The 27,580-nt window shown below is 43.2% G+C and overlaps 1 protein-coding gene across 5 annotated transcripts in view; it reads left to right on the forward strand.

Moving 5' to 3' along the window:
- Positions 1-4,612: 4,612 nt before the first annotated feature.
- The window catches only part of RIN2 (Ras and Rab interactor 2), a 76,732-nt gene continuing 53,764 nt past the window's right edge, over positions 4,613-27,580 (forward strand). The window contains exons 1-2 of one of the 5 annotated variants that reach the window (XM_083748593.1): positions 4,613-7,087; positions 20,619-20,705. In XM_083748593.1, coding sequence (XP_083604719.1) covers positions 20,649-20,705 — 57 coding nt within the window. In that variant the 5' untranslated portion in view covers positions 4,613-7,087; positions 20,619-20,648. The remainder of the gene's footprint in view (positions 7,088-20,618; positions 20,706-27,580) is intronic. The other 4 variants (XM_083748592.1, XM_083748599.1, XM_083748591.1 and 1 more) reach the window with 4 other exon arrangements.

Here is a 27,580-nt window from a genome sequence, read left to right on the forward strand (position 1 = left end):
TGCTTTAACTGAGTTATGTATTTGTTTGTTTATTTGGATCCCCAGCCACTAGTTATTTTACCTTGTCCCTGCCCAACAACCACCATTTTGAATAAACCATGTTTTACCACTTTGGAAGATTCCAAATCCACAATTTGCTTTTCCTATTTCCTGCAGGGGAATCAATATCTCATGATAGAATTACGTTAAAATGTCTGCTGTTGTTGACACTGGGGAGAAGGTGCTTTGCCTGTGTCTTAGCTTGTCCATCTGGAGCCAGGGGCAACAAAATGGTGGCGCAAATCCACCCTGCCACTTGTACTGGTCCAGGGCCAAAGTGGGTGGCGGCTCTCTTACTTTTTTCACCAGGCCAGCTCCATGCTGGTGTAGCTGAGGCCCGTGGGGGGTCCAGGGATCCAAAGGTGCTCTGCCTCTGATTCCTATTTGTTTCCTACTGCTAGAACTGGCAAGGGTAGCTTTCAGCACACCTGGCAAGCCCAGGACCTCTGCAGCAGCTGAGCCCACCTACCTGGCATTGCTCCTTTCTATTGACAAGAGGCCAGCAGATAGGAAACTACATACCATCCTAACCCCATCCCAGACATCAACACTGGGGGTGGGTTAAACTGGATTCCTAAAAACACTTAACTCTGGGTGAGTCCCGTCTAGCTAAGTGGGACTTATATCTGAGTAAACATGCATAGGATTACACTGTTAGGTTGCGTAAGAAATTCCTTAAAACCAGGGCTACAGGAGCCAAATAAGGGCCTCAGTTGCCTATTCCTAATTTAGATATTTGCAGACTTAACACCTTCTGAAATTCCTGCAGAATACAAGAAGAGTAACACTCTCTAATAATCGAGTTTCTGGCATTCTAGGTGGCACAAAATGAACTACTGTTCTATCTTAAAATCAGTCTGACCTGCCTCCCATTCTGATACTGCCTAATTCACTCCCAAATCTCTTCCCAGGAGCTTGTTGGGTACCATACCCTCCAACATTTATCCAATGAAAATAGGGTTGTCCTAAGAAAAAGCGGAGCATTCTGGGATCAGATCGGAAACCAGGACTGTCCCTGGAAAATAGGGACTCTTGGAGGGGCTGCGTTACTGGCCGGGAAGACTTTTGAGCGTTAATACTTTGCACAAGCAGAAGATACTCCAGAGAGAGCTCACTAGTATCTTTCATGCTCCAAATCCTTTACCTCATCCTAGAGAAATATTTGGACACTTTCAAAATGGAGTCTGCACAAGACACAACACCTCTGTGGTCCAAGGAACTAGTTATTTAGAACGAAGGGGAAGATGTACAGTATCTGCACAGCCTTTATGTACCCTCCATTCTTCTCCTTAGTTTTGTTTTGTTACAATGGATTATATTTAAGAAAATGTAAATATCATTTTAAAAAATAAGTATGCACCACAAACCTACAAGGCAACTTGAATTATCACTTCTTATTGGAGAGGTTTCTTTATTAGGTTTTTATTCCCCAACCCCACCAAGTAAATTAGGGAAGCACACAGAGTTTCCCCTTCCCACACGCCATTCCATTCCAGAGCCTCTGATGGGGTGGTCAGGAAAGAGGGCACCTTCTTCTTCATTGTTCTTGGAACTCAGCTCTTTCAGGGGCAATTCATTTAATTGATTTGGTCTCCCATATAAATATTTTCAACTGCTGCCATTTATTATTTCATTGTTATATTTATTGCTTTCAGCCTGTTTTAAGCCACCTTGAGTGCCCATTATAGAAAGATGGGACAGAATAAACTTCTGTAATAAATAAACAAATACACAGGATTAAAAAACAACTATTAAGGAGGTTAGGCTGGGAGAGAATTACTAGCCCAGGGTTACCCAATAAGCTATGCGGCTGAAGAGAAATTTGTATTGGCAGGAGCCAGGCCCCAAATGTATCCTATAAATATGGCATGAAAGAAATGTTCCTAACAACCTACTGGGGAAACTATGAATACATTTCCTTTTGGCTACTGCTAAAGCAACTGGCAGTCATTCCTTTCAGAAGGTTAAGCCTTCAGTCCCACTTCCCTTCCAGCTGCTAAAAGAGAGACAAAGTTAGCATTCAGAGGAAAAAGGAAGAACATCCTTCTGATATGCAAGCCAAATCTATAAAGGAGAGCAAAGTATGCCTATGTATGTATCTATATCAATGCAACAGTCCTTAACAAAGCAAATGAAGTTAGCCCATCAGCGACATACTGCTTTCCTAAAAGGTGATTTCTTGTGATAGTGAAGGGAAAGCAGCATCTTAGAGCATTAATTGAAACCCGCTAATAATAAATGTGCTGAGGAATACACAACCTCAAAGAAAACTACTGACACCACTAACAGACATTTCGCAGAAGGGATTTTATTAGACAGAGAATCTGGCTTCAGAATGATCTCACCTTTTTAAAAAGCTATTCTCTGACCATAAAGAAGGTTGATCGCCAAAGAATGGATGCTTTTGAATTCTGGTGCTGGAGGAGACTCTTGAGAGTCCCATGGACTGCAAGAAGATCAAACCTCTCCATTCTGAAGGAAATCGGCCCTGAGTGCTCACTGGAAGGACAGATTGTGAAGCTGAGGCTCCAGTCCTTTGGCCACCTCATGAGAAGAGAAGACTCCCTGGAAAAGACCCTGGTGTTGGGAAAGATGGAGAGCACAAGGAGAAGGGGACGACAGAGGACAAGATGGTGGGAAAGTGATCTCGAAGCTACCAGCATGAGTTTAACTAAACTGTGGGAGGCAGTGGAAGACAGGAGTGCCTGGCGTGCTCTGGTCCAGGGGGGCACGAAGAGTCGGACACGACTGAACAACTAAACAACAACAAATTCTCTTGTTCCTGTACTTTTTTGCCCTGTCAGTTCTGTGCCACAGGGTTCTGTGCCTGTTCAGCATCTTTATAAATTACTTGGATGAAATAAATTTAAAAATTTAAAAAATGTCCAGTTGCACCTTAGAGACCAGCTAAGTTTGTTCTGGGTATAAGCTGTTGTGTGCATGGACACTTCTTCAGATACCTGAAGAAAAGCTTATACCCAGAACAAACAGTTGGTCTCTAAGGTGCTACTGGACAATTTTTAATTTTTTTTATTTATTTCGACTGCATCAGACCAACACGGCTACCTACCTGAATCTAGATACTTGGATGAAGTTATTGAAGGGATGCTCATCCAATCTGCAGATGACATCAAACTGGGAGGGGTAGCTAGTGCCACAGAAGACAGAATAGGAATACAAAATGACCTTAACAAATTGGATAACTGGGTCTAGGCTAACAAAATGAATTTCAATAGAGACAAATGTCAGGTTCTATATTTATGCAGGAAGAACCAGCTGCAAAAATATAAGATGGGGAACACCTGGCTTGTCAGTAGTACATGTGTAAAGGATCTAGGGATCTTAGTAGACCACAAACTTCATATGAGTTAACAATGTGATGCAGCACCAAAATAAGCTAATGCCCTTCAAGGCTGCATCAAAAGCAGTATAGTCCCACTCTATACTGCCTTGGTCAGACTGCACCTAGAATACTGTGTCTGGTTCTGGTTCTGGGAGCCACAATTTAAGGATATTGACCAGCTGCAATGTGTGCAGAGGAGGGCAACCAAGATGATCAAGAGTCAGGAAACCAAGCCTGATGAGGAATGGTTGAGAGAGTTGAATATGTTTTAGCCTGGATAAGTGTAGACTGAGAGGAGATATAATAGCCATCTTCAGATAGCTCAGGGACTGTCAACATTCTAACTTGAATGTGGTTGGTATAATAATAATAATAATAATAATAATAATAATAATAATAATAATAATAATTTATAGCCAGCCACTCTGGGCGGCTTCCAACAAAATATAAAAAATACAATAAAACATTAAAAACCTCACTAAACAGGGCTGCCTTCAGATGTCTTCTAAAAGTCAGTTAGTTATTTCCTTGACATCTGATGGGAGGGTGTTCCACAGGGACCACCACCAAGAAGGCCCACCATCCCTGGTGCTTGTTGAGTTTTCTAGCCACATCTTAGGCATACAGTAGGCCCACTACTTACTTGGGGCTTATGTTCCAGGGACTGCACCTAAAGCCAAAATAAACATATAGTCAAAACCCATTGGGTTTAGTGGCAGGTGGGATTACTGAAGTCATTTCTCCCTGAACCCTGCCTCCTTTCTGCCTCTTCTTCTTCTTTTTTTTTTCCATGCACTGAAATATAATTGCACACAAGTTGTGGACTTACTGTACTTACCGAGAAAGGTCTCCACTGGATTTAGTGGGACTTACTGTATGGGCGTTTAAAAATGTGTGTCACAAGTTGATAAAAGCTTCACAATTATTGTGTTGTCAATAATTACGGTTAGCAGCTTTTAATAAATGTAAATATTAAAGGGGAGCACAAGTCCATACATAAAACAAATCCATATTCTGAGCCTGATTTAACTTAAAGCTGGGCATATGCAGAGGTGCCAAGGAGAGCTAAGAGACAGCGTAATGAACATCCCAATCCTTCACGCCTTTTCTTCTTTCTGCAGTGTTTTCCAGAACTTGGACGGCAATCCCGCAGCCCGGCAAAACTTCCTTCGCTTGGCGGAGCCGCCTTCTCTGCTCCGGCTCCGAGGCTGGCGGAGCACGAAGCCTCTCGCGTCTCCCCCTTGCGCGCTGCATATTCCCGCCGTCCTGGGAAGGGAGCGGGGAGTCAATTGCAAAGAAAGAAGGCAGGCAGGCCGGCTGGTTCTTTAAAGGGAGCCAAAGGGAAGGAGCGCCGGGCTTCGCACTGATTCCTCAGCTCTGCGCCGCGGAACAAGAAAAGGCACTTTCGCGAAGGGCGCGCAGCGAGCACGGCTGTCCGCGAAGAACTAGATCTGGCGAAGGCAAAGCACTCTGGGCATGCTCAGAGGCCGCCTTGCGAGGTGGCGCGGCTAAACCTGACCCCCCCCCCCACGCTGCTTGACGAAGGGAAAGCAGTGGTCTCCCCGCACTCGCCCAACTCTGCCCCAGATGCGAGGGGGGAAAGCGCTCTGGACGTCCTCAGAGGCACACTTTTCTGACGCTGCGCGGAGCCCCTCGCCCCAGCCGGGCACCTGCAGCACCCCCGGGCTCGCCTGCCTGCCCGCGCCGCCCCCCATTCCTGAAGCGCCGGCCCGCCCGCCCGGCCGCCTCTCTCCCTCTCTCGCCCGCCCGCCCCCTCCCTCCCTCGCTCGCTCCCGCCTGTTGCTCCCGGCCTCGTCCAGGAGCCACTTCCTCTTCCTCTCCGACGCGGCCCCCCCCCCCGCCCGGAGTCGGCTCGCCTGGCGCGCCTGGTTGGGGAGCCGCTCGCCCCGAGGAAGGGGTCCCGCGAAGCGCCTCTGCGCCCCGAGAGACGGGCGGGGCCGGCGAGACCCGGCCAGACAAAGGTAAGGAGCCGAGCCGCGGGGGGGGGGGGGAGGCTGCTGCTCCGGGAGCGAAGTGTCGGGCCCCCCCCCGCGAGAGGACTTTGGAAGGGGGGGGGGAGGTCGCGCTGGTGGCGGGGACGTTTTGCCTTCGGGGAAAGAAAGGGGTCGCATCCTGCAGTGTGCTGGCTTCCGAGGCATTTCTTTTGAGGGGAGGGGGCTCCTGCCTTCACCTGGAATCTGGTACCTCCTTTCGAGTCGTCCCCCCCCCCCCGCGGCCTCGGGCCAAGCAGGGGGGTCTCTGGCGCTTTGCCAGCCTCCCAGTTGCGCCTCAGCCGCTTTCCCTTCAGACAGCCAAAACTTCACAAGCCCGACCTCCGTCCGGCGTGTATGATGGAGCAGTGGGGCCACCTGGCACCAACATTTGTGGGAGTCCGACCGCTTCCTGGGGAATTTGGTGGGTGCCGGGACCCCAGGGAGTTGGCATCCATGTTGTGGAACACGGGCCGCTTCCAGACAGAAGTTCGGAGCTGCTCCTTCGTGCAGGCAAATTTTTTGCAGCTTCCGCAGCTTGTCATCAAAACGCCTGCAATGCTTAACACTTAATCTGGAAACATTACAGTGGAAAACCTGAAAAGTAACGAATACTGTAAGCTGTTCCACATCTGCCCACTGCTCCTTAGCACATTTTTTCTTGGTGGGCAGTTTGTCACTTGTAGAGCGTTTCAGTGAGTGGCCTCCAAAGCCACACTTGCTTCCATTCCTGGCCATTTTGCTTATGGAGCAGCACAGTTGATAATGAAGGTGCCCATTTCCACCAATAGCTAAAGACGCGCTTGAGCTTAAGCAATCTAATCAAGAGGAGCTGTTTCCTCAAGATCTCCAGTAGAGCCAGTGTGGTGTAGTGATTTGAGTGTGGACTAGATGCTCAGAGACCAGGGTTCAAATCTCCACTTCCTATGGAGCTCATTGGGTGACTATGGGCCTCTGTAGCTGTTCCCTAGAGGAAAAGGTGAGGCATGTAAATAAATGAGTAAGTGAAAGAAATTACCTGGGAAACTGAAACTGGGCCTTAAATAAAATAAAGAATTAATTCAAAGGTCTTATGTAAGATCTTTTTATTCCTCTTGTGCAAGTCTTGGTCAGGTAAACACCACACTTGCACAATACTTTGGTATTAAGAATTAAAAACAAACAAGCAAACAGAATAGTTATTGTCCCCTCCCTAAAGCAGAAGACTTCATTTTTCCCATTGTGAAACATGATAAGAATGAAGACTGAAGACCAAGTCGCTGGCCAGCAGTGGCAGGGCTTGATGGCACAACCACCATCTTCAGCCCCTCCACTTGTGTGAACAAGGGAAGAAGGGTGGCAGTGGTGAAATGACCTCTTTGCTCCCAGGCTGGTGCAGCAAAGAGGCCCATTGCCATCATATGATGGCAGAAGCAGGGCCAGTTTGGGATCCAGCAAATCCTGTGCTGATACAGTACTGCCTCCAAAATACCCCATTTCAGGCAGGGATAATTCTGGTGGTATTTTCCAGCAGATTTAGTGGGCATGTTGGGACATTCTTTGTTAGTGTGGCTTCCTTGCCAACGGCAGACCTGGGCATGGCTGGGTGGAGGGACAACTCCATCCCATCCTAATCTCATCCAGCAGAGTGGATCAGGATTTGAATTGCTCTTCCCAGCTGCTAACTTGTTCCTGCACATTTCCTGGATCTTTTTTTAAAGGTGTGCATGCACAGGTTAAGAAATATTTGTATGTATGCATTAGAATCAATGTTAAATATTTGAACTAGCTGTAATAATAAATGCAAATTTCACATTTGTTTGTAATTGTGATTTAAGGATGTATTGAAGGTGGAAAAAAGCAGCGGGGAGTGTTGTGGTAGTCCTTTTCGGAAAAATCAGCATAGAAAGAGCTAAAGAAGCCTAAAAATGAATTTTTGTTCTGTCAACATAAAAATGCTTATTTGCTGATATTCGACTTTGGACCAAACATTTCCTGCAGGATTTTTGATCAAGGCCTTGGAAGTCAAACGGACTTCCAGAATGGATTCCGTTCGACTTCCAAGGTACGTCTGTATGAGTAATAACTTTTATTAGTGTTTATCTAACATGGGGGCAAAATGCAATAAAACAATTATTGAAAGTACTCAGATTACATGGTACAGAATGTGCATAACATAGCAAAGTTTTTGTTTTGTTTCTGTCTTACCAATGGGTTTTATTATTTATTACCGTATTTATTTGGAAGGCCCCATGTGTGGCTGCTACTCAAAATCCATCTCTATATGGGACATCTGTGTGATAAGCAGCAATGTTTAATGTTTCTCCAGTGGTCTTTTGAAGTGCCATGCAGACCTTGGGACAGTTGAAAGTGGCATGTGAACATAGCACATGGTAAGACCATGCCATGTGGAAGAGACATGCAAGAGTTGTTTCCCCATCGAGAGGACTGGAGAGAGAGGAAGACTAGAACCACATACCACCACTAGCCTATTGGCATACCTAGTGCAACCTTCCTGAATCTGGTACTCTCTAGGTGTTTCAGATGACAGCTCTCAGCTATCTAGGCTGTACTAGATGGGACTGGTAGGCATTACATTTCAAAACATTTGAGGAAGGCTCATCTAGTGAAAAATTGGATCGATGCAGCTCTGCTAACTCCCAGTGCAGCATTTTAATAGGGTTTTCACCACAGAGTCCCATAAGAGAATTTTTCTGGCTGACAATGGCTCTCAGTGTTTACCAGAAAGCCAGGCTGTTTCACTCTTCTTTTTCTGTTGCTTTTCTTGTAAATCTATTCTTGACCTGTGTATTTCCACAATGTCAAATTGGTAAATGAAAATTTGAACTGCTCTAGTTTTTTAGAGCAGTCGCATTAACATGGTGATTGTTGTTGTTGTTATCCATCTGCCTTGAGAGACAATGGAGTGACCTCCCTGGGGCACAAGCCTGGGCAGTATGTAAATGGAAGTCCTGGGCTGCCCAGACAGCAAGACATCCCCCTCAGCCTTGCTAGTGTGGTCCAAAGTGAAGCAGAGCAATATGTTTGGCTGCAGGAGTTGCTTTGGGGACTGCACTCTGGATTTGTGTAGAGTTTATTCCTTAGCCTTTTCTTTTCCTGAAGAAATCTCACAAGGCAGTGGTGGCTTAGGGTCAGAGTTTTCCTTCTCCTAGATGGGCTACCATATCTTCCCATGTTGAGAAGCCCCACCTGCTCCTCATTTCCCTCTATAGCGTATGCAGAAGCCACCTTGTTAACCGATGAACCCACTTTTGGTCTCGTCCACTCAATCCACCGGAGCCTGTCATTGCATGCAGGGGAAGTCCCTAACTCACTGAGGGTATGAGACCCATTGGTTACCCTCACCTGGTTTAGCTGGTCAGTCAAATCCATTTCCTGGAATGCTGATAGCTTCTAGGAGCCACAGGTGAGAGCTGTGCAGCGTGAAGACTAAAGGTGGACAAACTGTACTACCCCTCCCCTAATACTTCATGGATTCTCTTCAAATGTATGAGGGTCAAACAGTTTAAAATACTGTTTTGAAACCTAAGAATAACTTGATTGTATTGACACAACCTTTCTGCAGTTTTCCATGGCATAGTGACACAATGCGAGAGGCTGCTGCAACAAAATAATATGAAGTGGTGGCAGGCTTACCCTTTGTAGACAGGGAAATATTGAGAACTCATACAAAAGCACGAGACAGCCATAATACATGTGTCCCCCCCCCCCACAGAAAATAACTCAAGTCATTTTCATGAGTCTGAGGTTCCTCTTATGAATATGTTATCAAGCTTTCCAATCTTTTGGAACATTTCCCACAAGAATTTACCTGCAAAGGAATCTTTGTGCAGTTGCCATTGCAGGGGATTGTGGGCATGCACATGATTCTTATGTATCAACGTACTCCATAGAACAGGCATGTGCAAGATCCGTTTCAGGGGCCTAATGCGGCCTGCCAGTTGGTTTAATCCAGCCCCTGTGGCAGTTTATTTCCTGGGGTAAAATCCTAAAAAAAAACCCTTGACAACTTCATTTTTAAAAAAATGATATTTATTAAAGTTTCAAAAGAAATTACAAAAGTAATAAAAAAGGTAGAAAAAAGAAAACAAAAGATACAAAATACAGAGGAAATAAAAACAATTAAAAATAAATCCATCTTTCTATGTCTTGCCTTTCATTTACTTGTTTCCCTGACCTCCTCACACCTCCCTTTTTTGTATTCCAGTTCGAATGGTTATTTCAGCAAATCCCTTCCCCCTTGTTTTTATCTTAATTCTTTATCTTAACATATTATAACTTTATATTTTCATCTATTAACAATCCATTTTTACATACTCCTTTTTAACATTGTTGCTAAAACCGCTTCATTTCATTCCGACATCATTTTAGCATTCATTAATTTTACAATGTTTCTGTAGGTAATCTTTATATTTCTTCCAATCTTCTTCCACCAACTCTTCTCCCTGGTCTCGGATTCTGCCAGTAAAAAACCTCAACAACTTCAATCCTAAAGAGAGCTCAACAACTTTGGTTGGCCCTTTGGTCGGCCCTCACTGCCCTTCATCAAATCTGACCCTCTTTGAAAAAAGTTTGGACACCACTGCCATATAACATCTTCAGCATTTCTCTGCTGATGCACTTTGCAAGGGAGGTTACAGGCAATCTGTCTTTCTGAGAAGTTTCTCCTTTACAGATCCATTATAGAGTTAGTTATTGAGGAACACTTGGAAAACTTTTCAAGAACTCAATACCCCCCCCCCAAAAGCAGAGTTAGAAAGGCGCTTATTTTAGAGTATTGACTGGTTCAAGTGGCATTTTTATATATGAGATTTAAAATAATTTGTTTTCTACCTTAGAAAAATCTGGTTCTGCTAGTGAACTTACTGAATTACTGGTTGCATTCACTCAGTCAGAACTAAAAATCTGAAAATATTCAGTTAAACACCAACTCTACAATTCTGTGATTCTGTGACTTTTAGAAGTAGGTTAAAAGTAGGGAAACCACACTTAGTCTGCTCACTGCTAGTAATTTCATGTCTCTTGCTACACTCCAGTTTTGTCTGATCTGTCCAGAAAGAGAGGCTGTTTCTTGAATGGGCAGAAAAATATTCCCAGTTCACAGAAGACAGCATAAACTTTCTAGACAGCTGTAGGTTTTTGATTTTCTTTTATATCCCTAACAAAAAAAATTCCTTCCAGTAGCACCTTAAAGACCAACTAAGTCAGTTCTTGGTATGAGCTTTCGTGTGCATGCACACTTCTTCAGATACCTGGTATCTGAAGAAGTGTGCATGCACACGAAAGCTCATACCAAGAACTGACTTAGTTGGTCTTTAAGGTGCTACTGGAAGGAATTTTTTTTGTTTTGACTATGGCAGACTAACATGGCTACCTATCTGTAACTTTTATATCCCTGTTACTGACCCAAATTCCAAACAATGGTCCGAAAATTTTGGATGGGCTGGCTCTCTTCCAAGAACTTTGTGATCCTTTTAAGATTTGGAGAGCGCACAAGCATCACTGTTCTGTAACTGGTTAAGCTTTCAGCAAAGGACAAGTGTACCAGTTTGGACTTTGTCACAGATTATGTGTGAGAGAGAAAATATGCAGCGGGTCCACTGAGTAGCAGTTTGTTCATAAGCTACATCAAGTTTTGGAAAAGAGTAGAAAGCAATCCAGTCTTGAGCAAGTGTCTTTTCATTGCAGAAAATGACTAAACGCATCAGGAATTCTTACATAGTATGTGAAAGTAAATTTGTTTGCTTTGCTCATAGAAATGAACACCACTGACTTCATGCAAACTTGTGTGTGGTGTCAGAAGTCTTGATGAGCTGAGCTATACACAGCCATGTTGTTAGTGATAACTGGAACTCAGACTCATTAAAGTCAGTTTCCAAGGTTCTTTCACACTAGTATCATTTCCAAAGTTGAATTTACCTTTAACATGATATAGAACATGTTAACTATATATGAAAATGAAAAATGAGTCATTGGTTATAATTTTAACAGAATTACTCTGCAGTAATTAGAAGCACTGGTAAGGATGTTGCAGTCATAGCAATCAACATTGGCCCTCAAGTTTGTATCCGCCCCCCCCCGCCCCCGCCCCCGCCCACCAGTGATCTTGATTGCTGACACTGCCTTATTTGATATTTACAGACTGTTATTCAAATAGTGTGCAGAGAGGCTTCGACAGTTTTACCCCAACGTAAATTGAGGGCTTACTGTATGTCAAATATATTTGCATGATTGAGTGATCAGATCATAGAATCATAGAATCATAGAGTTGGAAGAGACCACAGGGGCCATCGATCGTAAGGGCCCCTTTCCCCCCTGTCCTGCTTTGCTCCCAGTTAAGTGACATAGTCCAGCTTTTCCCATTGGCCATGTGCTGGAATGGCTGGTGTCTCTGAAGAAGAACCCTCACAGAGAAACACAAGTATCCAATAACCGAGACTGCCCTTGGGTCCTGTGGTGGAAGGAGAGTCTTTCATGTGGCCTGGCTTGATGCCCATAACCTTTCAAAAATGGACTGAATTTTGGAGTGCCTGTATTCCGTGCAACATGTGAAACCACTTTTCTTTTACTCTTCCAAAACTGACACTGAATGGTAGTCAGCTATGTTTTACAGAGTAGACCCATTGAAGTTAATCAGCATGGCTAAGTTAGGTCTATTCATTTTATTAAGTTTTAGTAGGTCTACTCTCAGTTAAATGAATGCCACTCAATGAATTTTTTAGGTTGCTCTGCAGAACTTTTCAAAGCCAGAAGTGTTTCTGCAACATCCAAAGCCCAATGCGCTATGTGCATTCCTCTTCTTCCAGTTGTGGAAGGTAAGCTGTGATTTCTTACATTGTGCTTCGGTGGTGTGGTTTCAAAGCACAGTATGATACAAGAAGGCCCCACCTTTCTCAAGTTCTGAGGCATGTTAAATACCAATCCTGTGTGAAATACAGTACTTTCAAAACAGTGAAATCTCAAATACCAGTAGTACTAATGTTCCCTCTTCTTCATCTTTTTCTTTAGACGCAGATTCCTAGAGAGTGAAAGTTGATCCTCAGCTATTTTTGTTGATAACGTTTTATCTTTCATGACTTCTGCTATCCCCAGGTTCAGCACCTTTGCACTCTGCCTTGAAGTTTTCTCATCTACTTTTTCCTGCTTAGGTCTACTCTGTTAATGAATAACACCTGGCACTTGCCTTGTTAGGGCTGCTTTTGAGAGTAATGTACAATCTTAAAATGACTGTAGTTGAATGTGCATCTTGGTAGTGAGATATATATATATCACAATTGTTAAATTACATTTTTAGAAATATTTAGAACTGGAAGAAGGGGTTAGGAAACTGTAAGCAATAAAGCTGGAGTAAAGTCAAGTCACACTGGTTTGCAGACTACACTACTGGATTAGCAATCTGAATAGATTGTAAGATCCTATCCTGAGTTGGAGGTGGTTAGGCTTGTCTATAAAAGGTGCTCTCAGGTGGCTTTCTCCATGGTGATCACATGATTGAGGGCCCCTCACTTATTTTTGTTTGTACAATGAGCAGACTTTCAATTTCTTTGTTCACATTGCTGAACTATTTAAAGGGCAGATCCTGTAACTATTTGTATACACAGCTCACTGAAGTCAAACAGAATAAAAGCAATATCTGGAAATCCACATAGAATTTCTAACTGCGATGATCAGACAACTGATATTTTATGAGCTTGTTTTCATCTTGGTTGCTCTTTGTTGTTGGAAACTGGCATGGGGAAGGGACTGGAACTCTCCATACTTCGACCCCATTAAATTTGAGCCAATTTACCTTTTTAATTGACTTCAATCAGTGCCTGAAATAGGCAAAACAGGAAATAGGGTGGTCCCAAAACTGGAGAAAAGTGCAAGTGGGATGGTTAGACCAGAGTCAGTTTTGGCTTCCTCTTTGTTGAACAAGCATCCTGAATTGCTTAGATAAATCTTATTTGGAGGTTATATTAGATCTAGTCTTGATGAGCATTTGTCCTGATTTGTTCATGGGGTGGTTAATATGACAATGAATATTTGTCCTGCATTTATCCTAATTTGCTTTTGGGGTGTTATGGGGTGCTTATACATCTTTTTGCTGATCATTTATTCATCCTACTTTTCAAAGCATTTTACTTTATATCTGTTTTGATGAAAATTTTAACTTTTATGCTTTGTTATAATCTGTAGATTTAAACAAATACTATCTTCCTACCTGTCAGGTTAGAAACGCTTGCCTTTTATAATCCACATACAGCTTTATTGAGGTCCGTAGACCCAAAATGCACAGTAAAGGTAAAGGACCCCTGACAGTTAAGTCCAGTCACGAACGACTCTGGGGTTCCGGCCCTCATCTCGCTTTACTGGCCAAGGGAGCCGACATTTGTCCGCAGACAGTTTTTCTGGGTCATGTGGCCAGCATGACTAAGCCGTTTCTGGCGAAATCAGAGCAGCACACGGAAACGTTGTTTACCTTCCTGCTGGAGTACCTATTTATCTACTTGCACTGGTGTGCTTTTGAACTACTAGGTTGGGAGGAGCTGGGACCAAACAACAGGAGCTCACCCTGTCATGGGGATTCGAATCACTGACCTTCCGATTGGCAAGCCCAAGGCTCAGTGGTTTACAGCACAGTACAACAATAGTAAATATCAACAGTTACAGTGGTGCCTCGCAAGATGAAAATAATCCGTTCCGCGAGTCTCTTCGTCTAGCGGTTTTTTCGTCTTGCGAAGCAACCCTATTAGCGGCTTAGCAGATTAGCGCTATTAGCGGCTATTAGCGGCTTAGCGGCTAAAAGGCTATTAGCGGCTTAGAAAAAGGGGGGGAAGCGAAAAAAATCGCAAGACTTGCAAGACGTTTTCGTCTTGCGAAGCAAGCCCATAGCGAAATTCGTCTTGCGAAGCGCATCGAAAAACGGAAAACCCTTTCGTCTAGCGGGTTTTTCGTCTTGCGAGGCATTCGTCTTGCGGGGCACCACTGTATTAAGGTGTAAGATCAGCCTTACTAGCCAACAGAGGAGCTTTAGCCTGTAAATATTGATTTCTGATTCTCACTGCCTCCGAGAGGAATTTTGCTGCAGCCGATGTAATAGTATTAAACTTATCCTCAAGGAGAACCGTGACATAAAATAAGTCATTAATTTTTATGTTGTTTCGTTAGTATTGGATTGATTAGATGCTTTCTAACCTGTTTATACAGATTACAATGCAATAAAACATCTTGGGCGAATGGGCACAGCCTGTCTTGGTATGTGACACCAGCGAATCTTCTCAGCACTTCAGAATGGAAAACATTTAATCTGGCTTTAGGAAACAAACAACAGTAGTCAGATATGGCCAAATTCTTAAGGGAGGGAGATAACAAAAAACCCTGTAAGTATTAGATTCCTGACACAGATGGGCCACAGGTCACATGCGAGTGATATCGTAAATCACTAAAGGCAATATCCCATAACCTCTGTTTCACAGTTTTGAGGGCAGAATCATACCTCAGGTGGGTAAGAAAAGATGGTGACAGGCCTATCGAAGAGGCCTTTAGTACCATGGTTTTTGACCAGGAGCTGATGTACTCCATTTATCAAATGAAGGAGTAAACATACAGATAAACCCATGAAAACATCAAATTTGTGCTCTGTTTCTCTGTGTTGTACTTTGCCTGTAGCGAATCTGTACGTCCTGTTCTCTTTCACCCTGTAAGAATGAACAGAATCTCTTTCTGACGGTTTACGGAAGTTGGGACTCCCCCCTCCCTCCTCCTTCTTCAAATCCCGTACTTTGTTTGCAGTTACAGCTGGACTAACAATGCAACATTTGAATTAAGAGATCTGTCAAGTACTGGCACCATAGACAGTTCCTGTATTTTGGCTCCTGAATGTCAATGTAATCCTGTGTGTCACTGTATCAGTGGACTCCATGAACTAGGCTCTCAGCCGACTGTGGAAAAGGAAATAATGTCAAAAGAAGGGAAGTTTGCCAAGGCCTAGATAAAGATGTGCTATTTTAAACAACCCTCAAATTTGTGGGCTAGATATAAAATATTAAAATTTTAATAGACCAGTACATTTATATTGGAAGAAAGTTTTTTGCTCTACCAGGAAAGTGTTCAGAACCATAAATCAGCATGGGAAATACTGGCACATGTAGAAGCAGCAACCTAATTATTAAGATTAGGAAAAAGGCACTCTTGGTATAAACGCCAACCTTCCTTTTAAGAAGCAGTTCTGGATCTTGGAGGTACTCTAAAGCTCCTAACGGTACTATAGCCACTCCTTAACAGCATTACCATCTTGTTTAATTTCAGTTTTGACCATTTTAGAATGCGACTCCCACTGCTGCATTTTGAAGTACCTATCCCAACCATCTAGGGTCCATAAAATGATAGTAATTTGTAAATTGCAAATTCAGTAAAAATATATTAGGGTGTAATTGTGGAAGCTGCATCATGGGAATATTATTTCGAAAGTAAACAAGTAATCAATTTGTGGGGTATAAATAGTAAAACTATCATTATGGAATGGGACATCCCTGTTTTTATCGGAGAAATGTTGGAGGGTATGGATTTGTTTGCGTTTATTGTTTGTGTTTTGTGCATTTTGTGTTTAAAATGAATATAACTGTTTTTTTAAAAAAATCTCACTAGAATTGCGAACTATGTTACCTATAACTATGAAAGTTACATCCAGGTGTGGCTCACATCTAGCTTGTAGTGATCATTGCCAGACATTGGCATACAGACAAAGAAATAGAGCAACTCAGTGGTTATAAATGTAAAGAGTTTTGTTTAGGTAAATTTAGGTAAATGCACAAATACACAACGCGCAACACCTTGCTTGACAACAGCAGTACATGTTGAAAAGGGTTTTAGTAGACAACCAATGCAGCCCGTTTCAGCAGTGTAATGTGGCAGCTAAACAAACTTCTCAGTTGTGTCAACAGAAGTATCCAGATCAATAATATCATTGATTTATTAATCACCTTCAAAACAACAGTCTCAAGTCAATGCATGCTGAATATAGTTAAAAGCACAAAACAGCAATTGCTGTTATGGTTTCATTTTGCTTTTGTTTTTATTATTCATTTCATGGTTTTATTTCATACTTTTATGTTGTGAGTCGCCCTGAGATCTTTGGATAAAGGGCAGTATACAAATTTTTAAAAATAAAACCATACAAAATAGACACTGATGGCAAAGACCTGAGATTTCAAAGAAATGGTGCACAATCAGACCAACCCTCAAGAAGTTGTCTTTGTTTGATAGAGTCCATTTAGTTGAGGACCAGTCCTTAAAAGTCACTACAGCCCTATTTTGGAACATGTCGTATTACATTAATAATATTTTCTGCTGTCACAAGGCCCCTGGTGACTAAATCAATTTTCTCAAGAATGTTTGCTTTCATTTGTACATACGTTGGGAGGCCTCTATAAGAGGGAAGGATTGAGAAGACACGTTGATGATTGTTTAAGGTTAAGTTCCATTGAGTCTGTGCTGTTTTGCCGTGAGCCTTTTTAGTTAGGTGAGAATGAACAAGATTTCCTTGAGACGTCTTGATAAGGGTTGGTTGCTTGGGAACCAAGATTTCCTTTCGTTTTCCCGTAACCCCGCTGGAGGGCGACGTATCTTCTGCTGGGTCTTGGGGCTTGTCCTCAGGGTGCTTTATTGAAGGAGCTGAGTTTGTGGTTTTCTTTTGTGTTGCAGAAACCGAGTTCTTTATCGTTGGATTCTCCAACAGCTTAAAGAGCTTTTGGAAATTCATTTTTTCAGTCCGACAGAGCGGCTTTCCCTTTTGGCTTCCCAGTTTGATATTTTTAGGCTTTTTCTTTTTTTGCTTTGAGTTTTTTCTCTTTAGGGCCAGTGTCTTGGGAGCAGGGGACCCTCCCTCCTCCTGAGCTGGTTGGATTCTGTTTGGTTTTTTTGTAATCAAGGCCCAGTTGGGTTTCATTTCCATTGGTCATATCATTAGTTGTTATGTGAAGGAAGGAGGCTTCTTGTCTCTTAATTAATTCAGTTAGAGTGGTAAGCAGGCACAAACTTTCCGAAAGGAAATTTTTAATTGCCTCTAGTTCTTTACTTAACTGTATAGAATAGTTTTTGAGCAGCTCATCCCTGACAGGTAAAAAATGTCGTTGTCCGGGTGCTGTAACCTTGGACTGTTTAGTTGTTTGTCTGTCTCAGCCAACCCAACTGAGGGGGAGCACCTTAATTTCTCTCCTGATAGTGAGGGTAAGGAAGTCCGTTTATCCTGGTTTCTGTGTTTTTCAGGAATAGTTCCTGTTCCAAATATATTTCAGGGCCCTCTTTGGCTTTTCTGGCTTGTTTTAATTGGGTTGCTAGATCTATCCCTTTTGCCTCCCTCCCAGTCCAGGTGTGGTCAATAGACCATTTATGAGAATGGAGGTTTCCTGGATTGTTTGCTTCGTTTGCCTTAGGCTGAAAGTAGGGTGAAATTTTGAGCTGCTTTTTCTTTGGGGGAGTTATGGTGGATTGTGTGTGGGAAATTCCCAGTTCTTTGTAGCACTGTCTTGTGAGTACCATGCTTGGACTCAGAAATAATGGAAGCTGCTTTTTCTGGCCCACGATTCTGAGGGCTTTGCTTGGGAGGAGTTCTAGTTGTTCTAAATAGCTTCAAAAGGAGGGGGAGATTAGATTATCAGCCCAGCAGCTCCCGAAGTCCTTTTCTAACAGGAGCTGGCACTTATTTTCAAGGATTGAGCCCTTTTTTATCGGAGTAATTTGATAAATAGAGCTCCTACTCACTCAGCAGAGACTCAGTGGAGACTTGACCCGGTGCCATCGTCTGGCAAAGACCCATTTATCCCTCTCCCTCTGCGAAAGCCTGTTGGAACAAAATTGTTAATTGTTTCCGAAAAGTGCAGATCGTGGCCACCTGCCATGCTTTGCCAGGAATGCTGTTCCACAACCCATTACATGTCCCACCAACCCCAGCCACCATGACCAATGATCAGGGATGTTGGGGTAGATTCTTAAATATATCTCAAAGACTGCTGCAGTAGATAGGACCCAAGTCCAAATTATGAGAAAGGGGATTTTGACTGAACATTAGGAAGAACACCACGCATAGGAATATTGGAAGCCGCCTTAAACCAAGTGAGACCATTGGTCCATCAAGCCCAGTATTGTCTACACCATCTGTAGGCAAACTAAGGCCCAGGGGCCACATCTGGCCTAATCGCCTTCTAAATCTGGCCTGTGGACGGTCCGGGAATCAGCGTGTTTTTACATGAGTAGAATGTGTATTTTTATTTAAAATGCATCTCTGGGTTATTTGTGGGGCATAGGAATTCATTCATTATTTTTTTCCAAAATATATTCCGGCCCCCCACAAGGTCTGAGGGACAGTGCACCGGCCCCCTGCTGAAATAGTTTGCTGACCCCTGGCCTACACTGACCGGCAGCAGCTCTCCAGTATTCAGGCAGGAGCCTCTGCTAGCCCTGCCTGGACATGCTGGTATGCTTTCAAACTGCTGGGTTGGCAGGAGCTGGGACAAAACAACGGGAGCTCACCCTGTCATGCGGATTCGAACCACCGACCATCTGCTTGCAAGGCCACCTATCAGGGATGTTGTAATGGTAGGGTTTTTCATGCATTGATGGGTTGGATTAAATGATATTTTGAGATCTATTATTCTTATTCCAGATCTATTATTCTTGTTCATCATGGCATGACCATCCACATGTCGCTTTTTAAACTGGCAGAAAAAGTGAGGGTTGAGTGTGTCACTATAGTCTGTGTCTTGGCTCTGTGACCTCGATTTGTGGATGATGGCTGTGACTGATGCAATAATTGAAGTGGAAACACTCCGTACATGTTCTGAAGCCCCAAACTTTAGTGGCTGAGTACTGAGTCTTGGCCCAGAAAATGAGATAATATGTGTGTTCTGTTGTTGTACCTTGTTTGAACAAATGGCCCTTTGGCCCTTTCATGCAGCACACAATTAAACTACGGCACTCTCCCACAGGAGGCAGTGATGGCCACCAACGTAGTTGGTAGGCTTTAAAAGAGAGTTAGACAAATTCATGGAGCCATGATGGCTATGCTCTGTCTCCACAGTTGGGGCAGTAAGGCTTCTGAATGCCAAGTGCTGGAAGTCACAGGAGGGGAAAGGCTCTTGTGCTCGAACCCTGATTGCAGGGTTGGCCATTGTGAGATTAGGGGGCTGGAATAGATGGGCTATTGGCCCCGTCTATTATTTATCATTATTATTGTTTATTAAATATATATATATATTGCCCTTCATCTGAAGATCACAGGGCGTTTTACAACATAATCCCCACTCAGCCATGAAGCTCACTGGGTGGCGACCTTGGCCCAGTCACCATCTCTTAGCCTAACCTAATTCACAGGGTTGTTGTGAGCACAAAATGGGGAGGGGGAGGAGAACCATGAACACCACTTTGAGGTCCATGGAAGATAAAGGTGGTATATAAATGTAACTCCTCAAATAACTTTGTGTCCCCATCCTGCAGCAGTCTCTCTTAATGTTAGATCTGTAATCTTATAATCTTATATGGTAAAGGTAAAGGACCCCTGGACGGTTAAGTCCAGTCAAATTGGACTATGGGGTATGACGCTAATCTCGCTTCAGGCTGAGGGAACTGACGTTTGTCATGTGGCCAGCATGGCTAAACCATTTCTGGCACAACGGAACACTGTGACAGAAGCCAGAGCACAGAGAAAGGCTGTTTAGCTTCCTGCTGCAGCAGTACCTATTTATCTACTTGTGCTGGTATGCTTTCAAACTGCTAGGTTGGCAGGAGCTGGGACAAAACAACGGGAGCTCACTGTATCATGCGGATTTGAACCACCGACCTTCTGATTGGCAAGTCCAAAAGGCTTGGTGGTTTAGACCACAGTGCCACCTGTGGCCCCTAATCTTCTATGGAGGATTAGGGGGCCTCCTACTATTTGCTCAATGTGCAGTTTTGACTGAGGTCAAGCAAACAAAGCCATTCATGCCATTGCAGTTAAAATAATAATCATAATAAGTTGGTTAAAATCACCATAAGCAACTTGTGGGATGTATGAAGAGGGGGAAATGCCAGCAGCACTGTCTTTAAAGTGCAATCTACAGGAAATAATAGACCAAAAGGATAATATTAAAGCCTCTGGTAGGAAATAAATGGCACTGTGTTGTTGACGGGAAAAGATCTTGGCAAAACTGTTGTGACTGTTCCTGTGGCTTAGAAAGGAATTTCCTACTGACTGGACTAACCATTAAATATGTCTCTGCTTCTAGGAGGAGTTCGGTGAAGCTTTCCCAGAGAAAATGTCAACTTTGGCCATGGAAGCGCAGGGTCTTGACGAGAGAGGAAGTTTTTTTAAGGTAACTGAAAAGTTGTAACTTTATTTTGAGTAGGGAGACATTTTTTTCTTTGACATGTAAAGTACTTATCTGTTAACTGCTAATTGCTTTCCAACCTCAGTATTTAGACAAAGCTACAATAAGAAAACCTGGCTTTTGAACCATTGAAATTTGTATTTCTGCAGTTCTAGACTTTTGTAATCTTAACAGAATAGAATAAACAATGCTATTTGCTGTATTTGACTCTGATGCTGTGGCCGTTTGATAAGAGATCCAGCTATGTGCTCATTTGTAAACATGCTGCTATTTTCAATTTAGCTAGAATCTAGATATTCCAGTGTCTGTTAAATAATTCTGTGGTTTTTATATAGGCAAATACACACTGGTCTCAGCAACTATTAGTTTAGAATGCAGGCATGTACACACAAAAGCTGAAGTTTAAAGCTCAAGGATGCTTAATAGATTGCTGGAGAGCTTTCAGTTTCTGCTGAAAACTTCCTTGATTTTGGGCATTTGTCATTTTACTTTGAGACTGTATATGAGCAGCCAGCAGTGGCATGATTTATTCTGAGGAAGATGACTTCAACAGTTTACCACTTAAAATAATGAAACTGAAAACTTTTGCTTATGGTCCGGTCCTTCAAATGCAATTCAGCTATGGAATCGTTCTGTAGAAATTGAAGCCAGTTTCTGTGCTTGGCAAGTGGCGCTGAGCTGTCCAGACATCCAGGGGTGGGAGTAAGGGTGTGGGTGGAAGCAGACTGTGAAACAATGATGTTTCCAGGCTATATCGGGGCCTGCTTCCTGCCATTGTCCCACTCTCAACAGGGGCATAAAATGGGCAAGCTGTACTGTAGGGGTGCTCTGTTTCAGTAGAGATGTCATGGAGCAGAATATCAGGCCCATCAGCACCCCCACCCCCACCCCACCCACCCAGGGGGAAAAAGAAAATCCCACTGGAAAGATTCTTTGTGTTGCTTCTGAAAACTGCTATTGCATCCAAGGGTCCCACTGTTGTTGTTAATATTTATAATTATAAAGTATCACGAATGTGCACATTACAGAGGAACAAAAAGCCAGGAACTCAGCTAGACAGGTAAAGAAAAAGCGTTTTTTATATAATACTGTGACACCAGATGGCGCTGTGGCATCCTGTCTTTCTCTACCGGATTTACAATGTGTTTAACAGAATCGCTTCTTTGACATGTCTAGATCCAGCCCAGGTCTTTGTCCTGCAGAGCCTGAGATTTTAAACTGATGCTTAAACTGCCGCAGATCATCAGTAATCTCTTTAAAGTTTGTTTAGGACACTTACCTAAAGGGAGCTTCTCACTGTACTTGACCAATACATTTAATGCCGGCATACTCATCTTACACCAGGATTTTCTGCAGCATGTGAAAAGCATTTACACATCTTTAAACACTCATGCACACGTCTGAGGACCAAACCAGTTGTGATACCATTCACATAATTAGCAATGGCTTGAATAGTTGTTGTTTTTAGCAAAACTCAGAGACACAGGGGTCCCAAGCTGGATCAGAACCTTTCTGGGTGGGTGGGGATGCTTTATCCCTTTGCCCTGCGCTGTAGTCCCAATCTGGATTTGGCCACCTGCACCTGCTGTTTGCATTGGGGGGAGAGCTCCTATTGGTGCCAATGGAAGCTTTTCTATTGCAGCAAGTAGCAGATGTGGAGGACTTGATCCAGACTGCAGCAGGAGACAAAAGGATTATAGCCTTTCTCCCCACCAAAGTTCTGATTTGTATCCCTCCATGATTGCTATTTACTCATTTAAAACAAACAAGCAAACAAACAAACAAACACTCCAGTGCAATTGCTTACTGCATGGATGGTGTCATTTGAGTTTGACCATGAGAATTTGGATCGGTCTAAGATCCACAAAAGTCACGCGCAAAGGTGTATGTCACCCAGACTTCTGTATTTGCCACAGGAAACACTGAGGTAAGACTGTTGAATATGGGGGGGGGGGTTACATATATAAAGTGTAGAGCTGCTCCAGTTTTGAAAGAGAAATGGAGCCCCTTCCATTTCTCTTGCAGCTTCGCTGAAGGGGCGCTGCGCAGAAAGGGGGAGAATTTTTTTTCTTGTGCTCCCCCTCTAAAACAAGGTGCGTTCAGTTCAAGGCGCTGTTCAGTCGCCTTCAGTGAAGGCAACCCAAAGCCTCCGGAGCGCAGCTAACTTGGATTTTTTTTTTGAAATTTTTAATCATAATGATTCTTTTAATCACTTTTTTAAAAAATTCAATTTTGTAACTTAAATTTAAAATTTAAAGTAAGTCCATAAGACATACCATATTAAAGCCCATGAAGTTCTGAAGAGATTGGTGTTTTTAGTTTTGATGTATCTCAATCCTGGGCTGAGCTTTTAAGGTTTTTGTGTAGTCTGGTAAGGCCAAATTTGTAATTTTTAAAACAAAATTCAAACCCTCATAACTCACAAATGGGATGAGATAAAAAATTAAAAATTTAGATTTAAACTTAGTTTTGATCATTTAACAAGTATGCAAAATATTAAGAAAATTGAATGACACGAGGTAAAAAAGTTGGATCACTTGATATGGAATGATTTTGCTGATCTCATTCTGTAACATCAGTCTAATTTTTGAACTTTGTTTGTTCTCACCCCCTTCTTTGTGTAACACCTTGCCCCATGCTTCTGTGACTTTTGGGTTGGTCCCAATAAAGGTATCACCCAGTTGTGAGTCTTTCCTGTCATTGCCTTAACAATTTACTCTGTTTGCCACAGAGCATTTGAAGCTACCCCTATTTAGATTCACCTTGAATCAGTTCTGGTGTTTTCGGCTTGTCTGCTCACTGTGAAAAGAAAAAGGGGGAAGCCATTATTATTTGGATAAATGGAAATACAGTCATACCTCGGGTTGAATGCGCTTCGGGTTGAGCGTGTTCGAGTTGCGCTCCGCGGCAACCCAGAAGTAACGGAGTGCATTACTTCTGGGTTTTGCCGCATGCACAGACGCTCAAAATGACGTCACGCGCATGGGCAGAAGCGGCGAAAAGCAACGTGTGTGTGCGCAGACGTGCCATTTGTAGTTACATTTGCTTCTAAATGCGAACGGGGCTCCAGAACGGATCCCGTTCGTATCCAGAGGTACCACTGTACAGTATGCTTTGTAACGTCGTAGGAGAACAATGTGTGGTTCCACTCTTAATGACTGTATTTGCAGTGGAATGTTTTGTATGTGCTACCACAGAGCAAACTTTTTCAGCAAACTTTTTGTTAGCAAACTTTTTCAGCATGGGGCCGGTCCACTGTCCCTCAGACCTTGTGAGGGGCCGAACTATATTTTTTGGGGGAAGTGAATGAATTCCTATGCCCCACAAATAACCCAGAGATGCATTTTAAATAAAAGCACACATTCTACTCATGTAAAAACACACTGATTCACGGATCGTCCCCGGGCCGTATTGAGAAGGCGATTGGGCCAGATCTGGCCCCTGGGCCTTAGTTTGCCTACCCATGGCTAGGGCTTGCCGATCGGAAGGTCGGCAGTTCAAATCCCTGTGACAGGGTGAGCTCCCGTTACTCAGTCCCAGCTTCTGCCAACGTAGCAGTTCGAAAGCATGCCAGTGCAAGTAAATAAATAGGTACTGCTGCAGTGGGAAGGTAAACGGCGTTTCCGTGCACTGCTTTGGTTTCACCAGAAGCGGCTTAGTCATGCTGGCCACATGACCCGGAAAAACTGTCTGCGGACAAACACCGGCTCCCTCGGCCTTTAAAGCGAGATGAGCACCGCAACCCCAGAGTTGTTTGCAACTGAACTTAACTGTCAGGGGTCCTTTACCTTTACCTTTTTACTGGAAAGAGGTGTGTCAGATGCCTGCATAGTGGACTTCTGATTGGTGGTGAATGCACAAGCAGATAGAAGTAAAATATTAAAGTTATGTTTTATATAGCGTTCATTTCTGCACTGCTGTGTGAAGATGGAGTTTGCTCAGAATGAAATACTGTTTGTATCATCCATGCTTAGAGCTTGTGGTGTGGATCCCTCTGGTGGACAGAACTGTGAAAGATACACTCTTTAAAGAGCCCAAGATTCCATCATACCCAAACAAAAGCCAGATTGTATGTGGCTGGCTGCTCAATTCTCAGTTGCTCCCATTGAAAGATACAGGCTTTGCCTCACACTCAGCAATCTGCAATGTGGAGTATAGCGACAGAAATTGCGAGAGAAATATAGCGAGAGAAAGGAGGGAGAAAGGTTGTTTTCTGCTGCTCCAGAGAAGCGGACACGGAGCAATGGATCCAAACTACAAGAAAGAAGATTCCACCTAAACATTAGGGAGAACTTCCTGACAGTAAGAGCTGTTTGACAGTGGAATTTGCTGCCAAGGAGTGTGGTGGAGTCTCCTTCTTTGGAGGTCTTTAAGCAGAGGCTTGACAACCATATGTCAGGAATGCTCTGATGGTGTTTACTGCTTGGCAGGGGGTTGGACTCGATGGCCCTTGTGGTCTCTTCCAACTCTATGATTCTATGACAGCAACACTGTCCATCACCCCCAGACACTTGCAGGGGGCAAGTTATTCTATTCCAGCAGTATAAGTACACCCTGAGTACTTTTAGCTGAGTGATTACCATTCACTGCGGTGGTAAAAATAAAATAAATTACTTTACTGGGGGCAACTTCACAGTGGGAGTAAATTATCTCTGTATGGTGGGCTGCCTGGCTCCATTTACTGTGAATCTATGGGAACCCCTGTGCACTCCGGGGGTTTCTGTAACATAATATATTTCACCTCCCACATGAACCTGTGTTCTTACTATGATAACAACAGACATTTTGAGGCCTGTATAGCTAAATTGTTGCCTTTATCAATTGGTGATGCTAAATTGCAGCACAGTGTGCTTTTGTGTCCAGCAGGGGTCACATGAGCACTAGAAGCTCCAGCAAAACAACACTAGCCCAGGCCACAACTTCACAGATGTGGTGAGCAGGCATTGTCTTCAGGGTTCCTTGCCTGTGTAAGTTGTGCCTTGCTAGGTTAGACTGATATCTACTTTCTAAGAGTCTCAGAAGACACTAGAAATTGACCCGGGGTTTGTGTCCTACCTTCCATAACACCCCAACCATCCTCATTCCTTCTGCAATGGTTTGAAGTTTTTGACAGAAATCCCTCAGAAGTGAAATTGTGCCCTTGATCCCAGAAAGTGAGCACCATCCCATATTCACCAAATGTGCCATTGTGAACAAACCTGTTCAGCTTTCAAAGGAACCAGGCTAGCAGAAGTGGTTTAATAGATCAGAAGGATTGCTGTGTTGTGAAAGTACTAATGGAGAGGATATTAAGGGTTTTCTCACCAGGCTTTATTATTGGTACAATGTTAGTGTTCTGTGTAAATTACTACTATATTATTACTACTATATTTTGTCAACATCTTCTGCTTCTGCTTCAGAATACCGTTTAATTCCTGCATGTGCTTAAGAGGTATCAACAGTCAAATGAATTGCCAGGATTTTTAGTGAAAGAGAATTATGTTTTTGTTTAATACAGGGATCTCTTGTATTTTAACCAATGTAGCACTGAGAATATAGACACTGGAACATCATAGTGAGGAATTACGGTATTTTTTTTCTAGGGGTAGACCAGCAGATATCAAGTCTGTTAAATGTTGCAAATTACTTTGTATTTTTTATATAAAAAACCAGAGGATGCCACCCCTGCTCGTGTTACTTGCCAACCATTCACAGCTTCTCTATATATTTCCATCTTTGTTTTATTCAACCTTTTGCTGTTGTTTGAAACCACAATTTTAAAACCTGCCTTCTCTTTTGTTCCCCCGCCCTGACCATGCAGACTCAGGATGGTCTCATGCAGCACTACAAATTTTCCAATGAGGGCTACATGATGACAGCCTGACATTTTTGTGTATATAGGGAGAAATACTAGAATACACCTTTGTTTACAGTAGAGGTAGGGAACCTGTGGCCTTCTAGGTGTTGGTGGACTATAGTATTTGACCCTGCTAAGAGAAAGAGTGGAAGATAGGAGTTCCTGGCATGCTCTGGTCCATGGGGTCACAAAGAGTCGGGCACGACTGAACAACAACAAAGAGAAAGAGAAACATGGATAGAAAAGTACCCTTTGGTTACCATCAACCAAGACCTCAAACTTTTAAAATAAAGGCTAATTCATTCCTTACTCATGCTTAGGGCCTTGCTGCGTTGACAGGGGAGCAGGCCTGTGCTTTTAGCCTTGTCCCTGACATTGTTGTGCCTTTCTGCAACAGCTGTGTGTTAGGCACGGTTGTCTGCAGTGAAATTCCAATGTGCGCACGCCTGCTTGTGTTGTTGAGGCTCCTGCAGCTGGAACACCTGCACAATTCTGCAGTGGTGTCCTGATAGTTCATAGCTGCCACTTAAGCAGCAGCTCATGCATTGGAATTTCACTTCACACAGTTGCACACAGTATGTGGTTGTTACAGAAAAGGAGCACCAGTGTTGGTGGCACAGCTTAAAAGCTCTCCATCAGCACAGTGAGGCCTCCACGAAAGCAATTTATAAATGGGGCTTAGCTGGTTCCCCCCCCCTTTGATTTTTGGTAATAGTTTTCCAAAAATGTTAACAATAAAACCTAGCCAGAAGTAAAACAGCTACAGATTCCAGGCAGGCTTCATGGAATCGAACTTGAAAGACGATAAATCACAGGTATCAGTGTAACAATTACTTGATATTTATAGGGTGGAGCAGCACTTCAGATACTTTGCATCTGTTCTTTCTGTACTTTCCATACATTTTCTAAAAATAGATAACAAGTGGCAAAGGAAGGGTCTGGTCTGGCCTGGTTTGGTTCTTAGAAACTCTGTTCTATTTATTGATGCAACTCATTTCACTAGATGTTCCTAGCTGGGACTGAA

This window comes from Podarcis gaigeae, assembly GCF_964106915.1.
Source record: "Podarcis gaigeae genome assembly, chromosome: 7".
Taxonomy (NCBI): Eukaryota; Metazoa; Chordata; class Lepidosauria; order Squamata; family Lacertidae; genus Podarcis; species Podarcis gaigeae.